The 13175-nt window shown below is 52.3% G+C and overlaps 1 protein-coding gene across 10 annotated transcripts in view; it reads right to left on the reverse strand.

Moving 5' to 3' along the window:
• Positions 1 to 986: 986 nt before the first annotated feature.
• The window catches only part of GRAMD1B (GRAM domain containing 1B), a 181688-nt gene continuing 169499 nt past the window's right edge, over positions 987 to 13175 (reverse strand). For 8 of the 10 annotated variants that reach the window (XM_041772301.1, XM_041772300.1, XM_041772302.1 and 5 more), the window contains 5 exons: positions 12879 to 12969; positions 9740 to 9751; positions 9268 to 9375; positions 8832 to 8949; positions 987 to 6153 (listed from right to left, as the gene is read on the reverse strand). In XM_041772301.1, the coding sequence (XP_041628235.1) occupies positions 6064 to 6153; positions 8832 to 8949; positions 9268 to 9375; positions 9740 to 9751; positions 12879 to 12969 (419 nt within the window). In that variant the 3' untranslated portion in view covers positions 987 to 6063. The remainder of the gene's footprint in view (positions 6154 to 8831; positions 8950 to 9267; positions 9376 to 9739; positions 9752 to 12878; positions 12970 to 13175) is intronic. The other 2 variants (XM_041772296.1, XM_041772295.1) reach the window with 1 other exon arrangement.

A 13175-nucleotide genomic window follows, 5' to 3' on the forward strand; every position in this document is an offset into this window, starting at 1 on the left:
CTCTTCCTTCCCTCCCCAAATACAAAGGAACACAACAGTCACCTTTCTTTCCTCCTGCCTGACACTAAGTAAGTTTCCCACCAGGTGGTGAGGAGATAACTCCAAGGAAGACCTAACGAGGGGAGAGGCCAGACCCCCGACCAGTCTAGGCTAACAAGGAAGGCAACGCTGTTTCTCAATGTCCACGTTCCTGGAAGCGCCAAGGCACAAAAGGGAAAAGTTAAGAAACTATCCTTGGGATTCACAGCATATAATATACTCCTATAATAATAGTACTGGGGTGCCTGGGTGGTGCAGTCGGTTAAGCATCCGACTTTTGGTTTTGGCTCAGGTTGTGATCTCAGGGTCAGGAGATCGAGCCCCAAGTCGGGCTCCACGCTCAGCATGGAATCTGCTTGAGATTCTCCCTCTGCCCCACCTGCTCTAAATACATAAATCTTTATTTTTTTAATAATAAATTTATTTTTTATTGGTGTTCAATTTGCCAACATACAGAATAACACCCAGTGCTCATCCCGTCAAGTGCCCCCCTCAGTGCCCGTCACCCATTCACCCCCACCCCCCGCCCTCCTCCCCTCCCACCACCCCTAGTTCGTTTCCCAGAGTTAGGAGTTTTCATGTTCTATCTCCCTTTCTGATATTTCCTACCCATTTCTTCTCCCTTCCCTTCTATTCCCTTTCACTATTATTTATATTCCCCAAATGAATGAGACCATATGTTTGTCCTTCTCCGATTGACTTATTTCACTCAGCATAATACCCTCCAGTTCATAAATCTTTAAAAACACACACATCTGATTTTATCAGGCTGCCTTCCTTCCCAGGAAAAGGCGTCCTATATGTTGGGCAGATGGCTGTGCATATGTGTATGAGCATGTCCACACACACACACCTCTTGGGCCTTGCCCTCACCATATCCAGGAGGACCAAAAACATTTGGGATGATGAACACATGAATCGAGCAATAAACACACACACACCATTTATTATTTGTAGTTCAATACTTTTTTCTTTTAATTCATACTGTACTTCCATGGCTCTAGCTACTTTACATTAAGATTTGGCTGGGAAGCCGTTTATGGTTCTAGGTAATAGCAGTTAAGTTTTCAGACCTTGCGCACAGCGCCAGGCAAAGTACAGTTATAGATCCAAATACACGTGGCCAGACAACTCGACTGCAATCAACCTGTGTTCTTTCCCATATATGGCCCAGTGCAGGTGTTGGGGGCTGCTCCCTCTGCCTCGCCCCACTCCACCCCTTGTTAGGATTACCCAGGGGCCACTAGGGCCTCTGACCCATCTCTCCCCACCTTGGAGTCTAGGTTGAGTGGGGGAAAAAAAAGCACCATGGGTTTGGGAAGATGATCTGGTCCATGCAGAGAGTGGTCTGGCCCTAGAGTGCAGGATAGGGAAATGTGGGGAGCCACACTACTGTTGGCAAAAAAATGGTTGCTTTTGTTACGCCATCTCAGCACATGGCACCCAAGCCCAGGGCCAACTCCCCAGACAGAGCCAGCTGTCTTGCCTGGAGCAGAGGCCACCATTTTGCTTCTGCAGCGTCTCACTGTGTTGAGAGAAGCAAGGGGACCAAGGGGCAGAGATGACAGTATGCTTTCCGCTTTCACATGTCGGGTAGATCGTCTGGCATCAGCTCCTCTTGGCAGGCAAGATGCTTCTCGCCAGCAGCCAAGGCTCCAATCCGGGCTCCCAGGCCTGCTGAGGACCTCAGGTCACAACAGAAAACAATGCCCAAGACCCCTGAGCTGTTGCACAGACCACCAAGACAGGGAGCTGGCTGGGCCCGTCACAGCCATGGCTGGAGCAGGAGTGAGGTAACAAGGCTGGGCAGAGAGGTGGGAAGGGGCGCTCTCTACACCTTGTGCAAATTCCCGTTCCACATTAGGGAAGCAGGGGAGTTAAGAGACGGCCTTCCAGAAAAACGCTCCACTCGGACCCAAAACGCATCTTCTGGAAGAAAACATAGAGGTGGAGGGAGTGGGGCCAGCCTGCTGGAGGTTGGGAGGTGAGGATAAGGATGTCAAGTGGTGGATGGGATGATTGTCCCACAGCCTAGAGACAAGGGGTAGGGGAGGAGAGTCAGGAAGACAGGTTCTCAAGTTTGCTACTGGAGTGGGCAGGTGGGGTCCGGGGGTGTGGGGAGGGAGATCACAGCCCTGCCACCCGGGGGCCCTAGGGAGGAAGGACTGGCTTTGGCTGCCCTGCAGAGCTAAAGCAGCAGCATAGTATGGCTACAGAAAACATCCTTCTGAGACCACAAACAGTCCAGAAAGATTCTTCCCCTTAGTCCTTTCTCCAAAATTACACCCTAGAAATGCTGCCCGAAAACGATTTAGACATGGTCCAAGCTTGGATCAGGGACAGGAACACGGAGAGAAGCCACTCCTAGCCAAGCAACGTCCCTCCTGAGGTTTCTTGATCCCTCTCTCCCCACTCCTATTATCCCAGGTTCTTAGGGTCAGTGCTCTAAGGCAACCCAAGGATTTTAGCCAAAGCTTCACAATTAATCCAAACCCCAATAGGGTTTGGACTGAGCCAGAAGAGAAGTGCTATGGCCAGGAATGACTTCTCTCCAGTGTTTCTTCTAGTGAGGAGCAAGGATGGACAGATGAAAGGCTTCACTGCCTAGAGACAAAAGATGAACTTCATCCAAGATGGTGCCCTTCTTGCCATCCTCTTCCTCCTAGTTTAGAGAATGTCCCTTCCCAAACTAAGACTAGGCCAACAAAGGAAGAAACACCTTCCTACGTTAATACTGGGGAATACAACAAAGCTGATCTCCCTCTCTCTACCTCACTAGGCCTCCCTAGTCCTGCTGGCCCATAAAGAAGAAAATTTAACTACCCTGGATTTCCTGGGAACCCTGCTGCTGCCCTGCTACTCATCTAAATGCTTAGATTACCCTCCAAGTTTGAGAAGGCTCTATCCTGCCAGTCTCTGACCCAGCCTCCGAGACAACGCCCGCGCTAGAACGTATCTGAGAGACGGTCTAGCCTAAGCCCCTTCCTGTTACAAATGAGGATACTGCAGTTCAGGGAGGGCAAGTGGCCTGTCCATGAGCAGAGCCAGGACTCATGCCCAGGTCTCCTAACCCAGCCCTGTGCTCTAACGGAGAGCTTTAAGTCACTGATCTTGCTGCTCTTGTCCCACGGAGGTGAGTGGGGGAGAGAGGAGTTGGAGACATGAATGGGTGCTCCAAGGCCAATCCTGTTAATTCCTTCAAGTACGGTGGAGTGAAGTAGGGACCCCACAGCTCTTCTCCGCCTGGTTAGAGACTCTGCAAAATCTCTTGAATGCAAGCTCTCAAATGGGACCACAGGAATCCTCAAAGAATGATTCCCATGTGACCAGTTCTCACATGAACAAAAATAAAGCGCTGTCTGGAAGAAAGAGCATAAAGGGTGGTAGTTTTAATGCTCTCAGGCACAAGTCAAGTTGCGGGGCTTGAGCTGCAATATTATTTATCAGTTTCACTCCCAGACTTCTCTGCAAGGGTTGAGTTTCCTTGGAAAAGTTATTGAATCGGGGGGGGGGGGCTTTTGTTTGAGAGTGAACAGAGGTGTTGGGTTTCTTCTTGGTTTGAAACTTTATAGCATTATTAGAATAGAGAGCACCCACAAGAGATCCACGATTCTTAGGAATGGGGCCAACCAAGGGGCCTTCCCCATATGTACACACTGCCTCCCAGGTTCAAACCCCCCAGAAATCATGAGTTTCTTGAACACACTAAGTACCTTCCCTCCCTGTCACCTACTCCTCCCTGGAATGGCCAAAGAGGTAAAGCAAGAGCACAACAATTCTGTGCAGCCAGGTCCAGGTCCAGCACTTTACTCCCAGCAGAAAACCCTTTGTAAGTCACCCAGAAGGTCCCACCATGGGACCGTCAGCAACTGAACGGTTTCAATAAATATTTAATTGCATATGGGATAAATTAGAGAATTTATCACTTCGGCTTTCAAAAGTTTGAGTGTAATTTTGGCTTCTGGCTACTGCAACACGAAAATCTCTAGCAGCCTTCACTGTTCGTCCCTCTTTGGCCCCAGGGCCCACAAGCCCTGACTCTCACCAGGGTGTCTCTTGGTCAAAGTCCTGGACAGAATGAGTAGTGACCCACTGACCTGTGGGCCCATGCTCCCATCACGAGGATTACATTCAACTCCATCCCTCATGTCTCCTTCCCAGAGGAGGGATATCCCATCCTAGCTGATTCCATGGAGCCTTCTCAGCCTATTTCCCTAGGGCGTGTATCTCTGTCTCTCATCCTGCCCTTGGGGTAATAACAGTTCTCGGGTAGACTGAAAAGTCAACAACTTGTCTCTAATGTCATAGTGGGATGCTCAGGCTATACCAAGAGAAGAACTCTTCTTTTGGGCTAAAGCAGCAATAAAGTCTTCCTTTCCTTCAGCCCCTCACTGCAAGAGGTCCCCTAGTAGAACAAGCAATCTGGAAGAGTTTTCCTGGCCAAACTGGTACGATCCTTACCCCACTAAGGATCTGTGAGCTCTGTCTGGGGCTGGCAGGACTCCTCTGGTCATTATGTGGAGGGTTAGCAATTAGTGAGGGAAAAATGGTAACCGTGCCCAGAAGGGCCCCAGGAGGTCAGACAAACACGGCGGCTCTAGCGAGCCAACTCCAAAATGGCCCTAGGATGACTCAGTTTCCTAACCTAAGATCTTCCTTCTCCTCTTTTGGGATCTCATACGTCTCTGAGGCCTGAGACCAGAGAAAGCTTTGCACCCCCTTTGCCAGAACTCCCGCTCTCAAGTCTGAGTAACAGGATTTGGAATGGCCTCCGTGGGGCAGAGACTCTCTTGGCCTTTTCGCACCTTTGCCAAATGCATTCCTTCCAAAAGCTAGGCCTAGGTCTTCTAACATGTGCGGACTGTGTCTTGGTTGTCTCGCTTCACCAAAGCTGGATCCTCCCTGAGCGTACATGATGCTGGCAGCCAAGTGAGCACCTGGATATTGGTGTTCACCACTTACACTGCGCTCCGCGTGAACCCAGGATCCCGCACGATGCTAGGGTGGCACTCACTCTCTCAAACCCCGGACATCCCTAGGACACCCTGATTCATCCTGGAAATTAAATTGACAGCTCAAAATTTAGGAATTAGAGCCACAGGCCTGACCTGCTCACGACCACTTAAAAAGGGGGTTTAACAGGATCAAAAATGCTCCATCCTGGCTAATAAACAATGTGCTCTTAGGCACAGAGAAAAAATAGGGCTTTAGGCACTAAAAAGTGACACTTCACCCAGATCCAGCCTGGGAGAAGACCAGAGAGAAGGGGAGGGGTGGGAAAGGAAGAAATTCCCAGCCCTTATGGGGTCCATACCCTTACAGGGGTGAGGGGAAGGTGCAGGGGTGATTGTGGGGAGGGGAGGGACACCATTCCGCACACGTCCTCGGGAGCCTGCAGCTACAAGGCCCAATCTCGCAGGGGCAGCCTTCCCAGCCTTCCAGCCCTCCGCCTGACTGGGGGTGCATGGTCCAGAGAAAGGGGGGTCGGAGGGGCTGGGGGGCTCAGGAGGCAGAGTTTAGATTGGGCACCTGCCTTTGATGCTTCCTGTTCACAAGAGAATACCTGGGGAAGCATGGGGAAGGGAAGAAAAGATTCTCTTTTATTTTGGAAACAAATCAAGAGGGGTTTTGGGAACGAAGCACCTTAAGCCCCTGGAGACTTGGGAGACCCCGGGGTCTTCACAGGTGTAACTTTGGCTCGACAACGTTTCCCTTCTCAGAGCCAGGAACGGCCAGCGAGGGGAAGGGTGGGGGGGACAAGGGGAGGGTTGGAGATGGGGGAGGAGGATCAGGGGAGGTCGGTGCTGAGAGGTGGTCCCTGCCCTCCTCGGCCCCTCCACCGGCCAGCACAGGAGGCGGTCCCGCTCCTTCTCCCTGGTACATAGGCATTATCTCTTTTTAAAATCTGTATATAATATATATATATTTATATTCTGTATATATATATATTTATATATATATATTTATATGATCTATGTACACGTATTGCACGGGCCTCTTGCAGCTGCCCCTCTTCCTGCCTGGTCAGTGATAACGGTTCCTCTTCTCTTCACTTTCGGATGTGTAGTCGCGGGACCTGATGCCGTTCTGAAGGTTGATGAGAGAGTCCTTCATCTGTAAGACAGGGAAGCCCGCCAGCCCCGGGTACGGGCCCTCAGTGGGCTCCTCCGTCCAGCAGGTGCCCTGGCTCGCCAGCGGGTTCGAGGGAGCCTGAGACGGGGGATCCCATAGGACACAGTCTCCGGGAGAAAGGAGAAAGGGGGCAACCAACCTAGCCGGCACTGGGAACCCCCAGGGTGGGGTTCGCTGTGTCCTAATGATGGGTGGCCTCTGTGCTGCTAAATGAAGAATTCTCTCTCTCTCTCTCTCAAAACCAAAAACTTCTCTCAGGGCATTCGATTGCTCTAAGGGCCCAGAGGAGCTGCCTCTCATTCAGTGTGGCTTCCCTGTCGCGCCCGAGGAGACCACACTCCCATCTTTGTGCATTTTGCCACCTTGTTCCCCCCCCAGCCCGGGGCTCTGATCTCTCCTGCCGATTCCAATCTCCCCCATCGTGGGCGAGAACACATCCCAACTTTGGCTCATCATCCTCTTTCTTTTTCCTGGCTGCTTGGAAACCACTCACTGGGACCCTGCAACCAGGGTCAGCTCTAATTGGTTCGTGTGTTTAGATGGCAACATACACCCTGGGTGACAAGCAGAGAAGTGACAACTGAGAGGGCTTCTAGCTATCTACCCAGGTCCTGGAATTAACCTTGACTGAATTTCTTAGCCCCCTTTAAGAAACAGCCACACTGACATTGTCAGGTCATGGCAAAGAGTCTAAACGGGCCCTTCATACCCCAACACATTTAAATACCGTCTCCAAGTGAGCTGCTCTGAGACATCACAACACCGTTAAGGTCTCATGGGCACATGGTCATGGATTTTGAGATCCTCTAGTCTCTCCGTTTAGTCTACAGGTTTCTTCGTTCTCTCTGGTTCTTCTACAAACCCTCTGCTCCAAAGGGATCTGCTGTTTCTCTTTTAGAAGTTGCTTTAAGGGGCACCTGAGTGACTCCGTGGTTGAGTGTCTGCCTTTGGCTCAGGTCGTGATCCCGGGGTCCTGGGATCGAGTTCCATATCGGGCTCCCCACAGGGAGCCTGCTTCTCCCTCTGCCTGTGTCTCTGCCTCTCTGTGTGTTTCTCATGAATAAATAAAATCTTAAAAAAAAAAAGAAGTTGCTTTGAAAGAGAATGAATCAAAACACCTGCCCTGACGCTTACAGAGTTGAGTCCACCGTGCTGTAAATCTGACCACCCCATGCTCACCATTATAAGGGGCCCCATCCTGACACTGAATTCTGGAGCTGTAAGAGAAGTGGGTCATCCAGTCCAACCGCCTCCTAAAGATTTTTATCTGAGGTCATCTTGTCACCCCTCTAGTACTTGTGGTGATAGAGTCTCAGTCCTTTAAAGTAGCTCATCCCATTACTGGCTGCTCGACTCTAGGTGGTCTGTTTTTACCTGATGACTCAAAGCCCCCCTTCCCTGTAACTTCTAGCCACTGGAATCTCACAAGCAATCAATTTATCTTTCTACCTGCTGGACCTCCATGTCTGAAGACTATCCTGTTTCTCCTCGTCCCCATCCTTCCTTCTCCTAGGCATATTTTTAATTCCATCAAGTCTTCTTGATACAACAGGGCTTTCTAAACCCCCTGCTATGCCGTTTACCCCTTTCGTTAAAAAAAAAAAAACTGCACAACTCCAAAACCAAATAGAATATTCTAAAACAGTAAATTGGATCCTGGTAGCCACATTAAAACCTCTCTCAATTGAAAGCTAAGACCACGCTACAAAGGGGAAGTAAGATTTAATATTAATGAGTGCCTCCCCTGTGCCCTCAAATCCTGACCGCAATTTCGTGAAGTTACAATTGTAATCCCCATTTTATAAATGAAGAAACTAGGTCACTAATATTAAATCTCTCGCTCAAGTTCACAAAACTAGCCGGTGGCAAGGTTGGGATTCCATCTCAAGTTGGGTTGACCAGCAAACATAAGGAACTCCTTTGGAATGGAAATTTTAATGGAACAAGGACAAATCCTTCACCTCCTATCTTCCTAGTTTTCTTATAGAGCAAAGGTAGCTTCTTGCTGTCTTGGCAACTCCATGGGAGTTTTGTATAAGATGCTAACTTCCTCTGAGGGAAGGAAGAGAAGCTCCCTCCTTTGGTGAAACTAAAGTTATTACTGATTTTGCTCCCGAATAATTTTCTTAAATAGATGAATCTGGTTATCGGAAGGAATACAGGGACCTGCACCAGAAGATGTTATGAAAAGCTGACACAGTACAACCACCATCTTCTCAGACTATCCGTGCAGCCTCTGAGGAAGAATGATGTGTTGAGGGTTGTGTGTTGGGGTGTGTGTGTTGAGGGCAGGGGCAGGGGGTGGCATGTTATCAAAAGGAACTCGCAAAATACACCCTCTGGAAAGACAAATCTCTATGAAAGGAGATTCTCTCTTTAAATGCCTATCAGGAAAAAGAAAACAGTCCTTCCATCTAACCTACAGCTTTCCTGCCGCAAATTTCATTGTTGTTGTTTGGGGGAGTACACCTGTGTTTCCCACAACCCATTCCGGGGTGGCTTTAAAATTAGAACAATGGGTGGCTCGGGGGAAGAATGAATGAGAGGTGAAGTCTGGTGGGTGGTGACGGGGATGCTGATGGGAGATCCTTCCCAGAGCACAGGGACGGCGCTCCATCTCCAGAAGATGAGGGCCAGGAAAGAAGGTGGGGACGTCTCACCTGGTCAAGAAGCATCACCGAGGATTTGATTATCTCCCTCCATTTCTGGAGCTCTGTATCATGGTACTTTTGTTGGGATTCCAAGAGCTGGGCCCATTCTGTCTGAGACTGGGGTAACCTGTGGGGCAGAAGGAGGGGTACCCCGGCAGCTGGAGTTATGCTCAGTGGACTGTCCTGTGCTCCCAGACCCCTGAAGGACAGAGAGCACATCAGACTGCTTTGTCCTCTGTTCAATGCCCCTGGTCCCCCTGCACCCCAGGTCAGAAGCAGACTAAAGCTACAGGTGCCGTTGTCATAGCTTGCCTATGGACTCATCCCCAAGGGTTACCCACTGGCCAAGGGCAGCAGGGCCGTCCCTCGGGAAATGGGTGGAAGGAACTGGGTCCTGCTACTGGGTGCAGTGGAGGTCGTGGCAAAGGGAAGAGGTGAGGGTTACCTTTCTTGGAGCCTCAGACCCTGCCAGGCAGTGAGGGTCTGGGTGGTGTATTCCAACATCCAGAGTTTGTAGAAGAGCATCATGTTAAGGATGACCAGCAGCACCAGACTGCGAAGGAGACAAAGGGAGACAAAAGCAATGGGCATGAGATGTCATCTGAGAATGCACACTCCCTCTAGAAGCCACAGATGCCCCCCACCCCAGAGGCAACTGCTGTCCTTGACCACTGGTCACCTGAAGCATGACAGTGAGTGGGTGAGTGAGAAGGATGCTGCTGGGGGAGAGGGAGAGAGAGCAGCGCTCTCCTCTGCAGGGGCCGGGACACAGCAGGAGAGCCACGGAGGGGCGTGTGGGTGAAGGCATCGGGAAGGAGAGGCGCACAAGAGCCACCCAGACCCTGGGTGTGGGGGGAAGAGGGGAGATGGAGAGGAAAAGAGATGTAGGACAAACGGAGCAATCAGAGAGCCAGTACCTGAAACAGATCCTAATGGGAGAGCAAGGAGGAAAAATGGGGAGGAGGCAGAGGTTAGAACAGGCCGGTGTGGGGATGGGGAGGGCGGCACTGCAACCAAGCCAGAGAGCAAGCGAGTCGGGGGGGAAGAAATACCGCAAGCGAGGACACACGGACAGACGGGGAGGCCCAGCAAGCAAGGAGCAAGAGACAGCAGCTGCGAACAGATCGTAGTATTTCAAGGGTGACACACAGAGGCAAGTCCTCCTGCCCGGCCACCCGGAGGCACAAGGGCGGAGTTGTCGGCCACCTGCTTGATCCGCCTGACAGGTGTCAGCGGGATGTCCTAATGCACCATCTCCCTTTTGCACCTGCCCAGACCCGCAGGGCTCGTGAGGTTCCCCGGGCTGGGCCAGAACGGGTCAGAGAGAGGGAGCCGAGAGACTGGGGACCTTTCTCTTCTTCTCTGGGCCTCCAGGGCTGCCATAAGGCGAAGACTCGGGGAGCAAGGGGATCTAGCAGCGACGCACGGACCTGGGTACCATCCTGGCTCACTGCTTCAAGGTTCCTAACTTCTGATGAAGTTCCCCTGGCTCCTCTGAAGCCCCTTCCTCCACGGGCACGGTCCCTGTCCTGCTGGGGCTGCGACACGTGTGGGCCGGGGGAGCAGATGGAAGCGCCCTGCACACACACAGGAGGCCCTCCAGGGGGCTTTACCATTGGAGAAGGCAGCACAGGGCATACGAAGGGACACACACACCCACAAGAGGGCAGAACAAACGATTGAAAAAGACAAGATCAACAAGAAGATCTTCTTCAACAAGAAGATCTCATACTACACCTTTGACCTTTCAAAGCGTGTGTGTGTGTGTGTGTGTGTGTGTGTATGTGTGTGTGTGTGTGGGTGGGTGCACGCATGTGTGTTACTGGGGTCTTCTGCTTCCAACCCTTGGGAGGGTAGTGCTCCTGGAGTTGGCAGCTGCCAATCCCCGACCCCAGCAGTGTTCTCAGGGCTCTGAGACTTTTCCAGAACAACCTCTAAATTTCATGCTGACTTGCCACGATGCCGACTTCAGTTGTGCCAGCATGTGCCCGAGGACCCGGACGTCCACCTCCGGAGCACGGGAGGTGCACAGTCTCAGCCCCCGCACCCGGGTCTGTGTGCACAATCCCGCCTGCGCTCCGTGCAGGTCCAGGGACGCCCCTGCATGCTGTGTGAGGCAAGGCCCCGCGGTAGGTCTACGCAGAGAACCAGACAACCCAGGAGGGAGGGCAGAGTGGCCTCAGGGCAGGGGACTGGTGGCTTGGGTCTCCCTGGAAGGGACATCCACACTGTCTGCAGACCCACTGCCGGGCACTCTAAGTGTTGAGTGAGGAGGCCCGATTGTTAACCTAACACAGCGCCCATGCTCGCTGATGCCACGCTCACCATTTGTGAGTACGCCGACGTGCAGACAAAGCTCAGAGAACTCACCTGAAGTTCAAGTTTTCTATCTACCAAACCCAACAGGAGAGACTTAACAGAACCACATGAGCCCCCCAGATGGAGGGTGCTAAACACGAAATCTTCCTGGCTGCACAGCTGCCTTGGCGTTCTACTTTGTAAAAATGCCCCGGCTCCTTAGGCCACACGCCGAAGAATCTACACCTGCTTTTTTGTTACATACTCAGTAGGGTGAGAAGAGAGAGCCCTCCTCACGATACTCATGGGACCCCCTACTTTCCGTGGTGCCCACCCCTTGTCTGTGGCCCCCTTTGCTTCTGACTCTCGGCGCTGCCCTCGGATGGTCTCATTCTCACCCGTGGCTGCCAGGCTGCTGCTAAGTCAGCATCGGCAAGCTCTGCTTCTCTGCCTCCCTGCAGGTGCACGTCAGCAAGTACCTGGCCCCTCCACCTGGATCACCTACGGCAACTCAAGACACACCCAGAGCCCAGACAATCTTCTCTGACAGCTCTGCACCCCGTTCCAGGTATCAATTAACGACACCACGGTCTCCGGGGGCTCTTCTCCGGCTACCCAATCAGACGGGCCATGGGTCTCTGGGCCCCAGCCCCCTACCCGGCTGGGCAGTCACGCTCACCTACAGCTCTGCCACTTACTCCAACAGCCTGCTTGCCTCCAGCCCTACCTTCTCTAGGCTTCCCCCCGTGGCTGTCAGTGACTTAAAAAAAAAAAAAAAAAGCAAAGCCAATCACATCACTCCAGGGCTTCCTGGTAGGTCTCGGGGGGTGCCTCTGCTTCTGCCTCTCTGAAAACGAGTTAAGTGGGGGCCTGGAGGAGTTGGAGGGGGTGCCACAGAAGCAGCAGACACAGGCTAGTGCCCGGTGCACAGCTGGCAGGGCCCGCATCTGGGCAGCTCCCACACCCCTCACCCGCCTGCGCGCCCACATGCTCACAGCACACCCCCAACTCGAGGAAAGGCAGGGGTGCCCGGCAGCAGGCTGAACTGGGCAGCTGAGTTGTTTGCACTCGGCCATCCCGGGACCCCCTGAACTGCTCCCAGCGGTTCAGGGGTGTCCAGGGCGGGCTATGGGCGTACGCTGCACACAGCTGTGCTCTCCACGGGCCACGTGCATTTCTTCCCACATCCTCTCTCCCTGCCCGGCATCCTTCTGTGAACGGTACTGAGTCTCCTGTTTTATAGCATGACGGCGATACTATAAATTATTTACATTAATATAAGCATATACTACCCTGGACCATAGTCATTGATTTTGTCTGACTCTTGTGCCAAAGTGTGAGCCCATGAGTGCCCGGTCCCCGCACCCGGCACACAGCAGATACTCAGGACATCCCTCACATGAATGAATGGGCTTCTACGATGCTATGTAGAGTCTCTGTTAGCATCTCTCCCAAGGGATAGTAATTCTAAATTTCCTGTCTGTCTTAATCACTTGAAAGTAAGTTCCTACGGGCATGGGTTCCACATACAACATTCTGTTCTCCATCTGGAAGGCCTAGCTTACAGCAAATGCTTAATAAAATGGAGAAAAAGCAGCAAAGAAGCAAGGAATGATGGACAGAGCAAGTGGCCTGAGGAGAGAAGGCTAGAGGACAAAGAAAGGCCGAGGTCACAGTGAGGGGCGCTCATTCGCCTGAGGAGCCAGCAGGCGGGGAGGGCAGGTGGTGGGGCCGGGGAGGAGAGCTGGGATCCCTTACACACAGCTGATAATCAGCAGCAGCTTGGACACGCTCTGCAGGTGGAAACCGTTAGGGGTGTCCTCGGGGATATGCCGTGTCTGCGTGGAACCTGCGGGGAGAACAAAGAGGCCTTGACCATGCTGGCTCAGGAGCCCATGGGCTGCTGGGACAGCCGTCACGCACAGAACCACAGGGAATGACTGAACTGTCCATGATGCTGTCACGACCACGAGATGATAGATCCACCCAGCCCTCCGAAAGTACATGGTAAGCTCCCCAAGGGCAAGGTCGTGGGCTGGGTCAGGCAACGGGGAC

Source organism: Vulpes lagopus, chromosome 10 (genome assembly GCF_018345385.1).
Source record: "Vulpes lagopus strain Blue_001 chromosome 10, ASM1834538v1, whole genome shotgun sequence".
Classification (NCBI taxonomy): Eukaryota; Metazoa; Chordata; class Mammalia; order Carnivora; family Canidae; genus Vulpes; species Vulpes lagopus.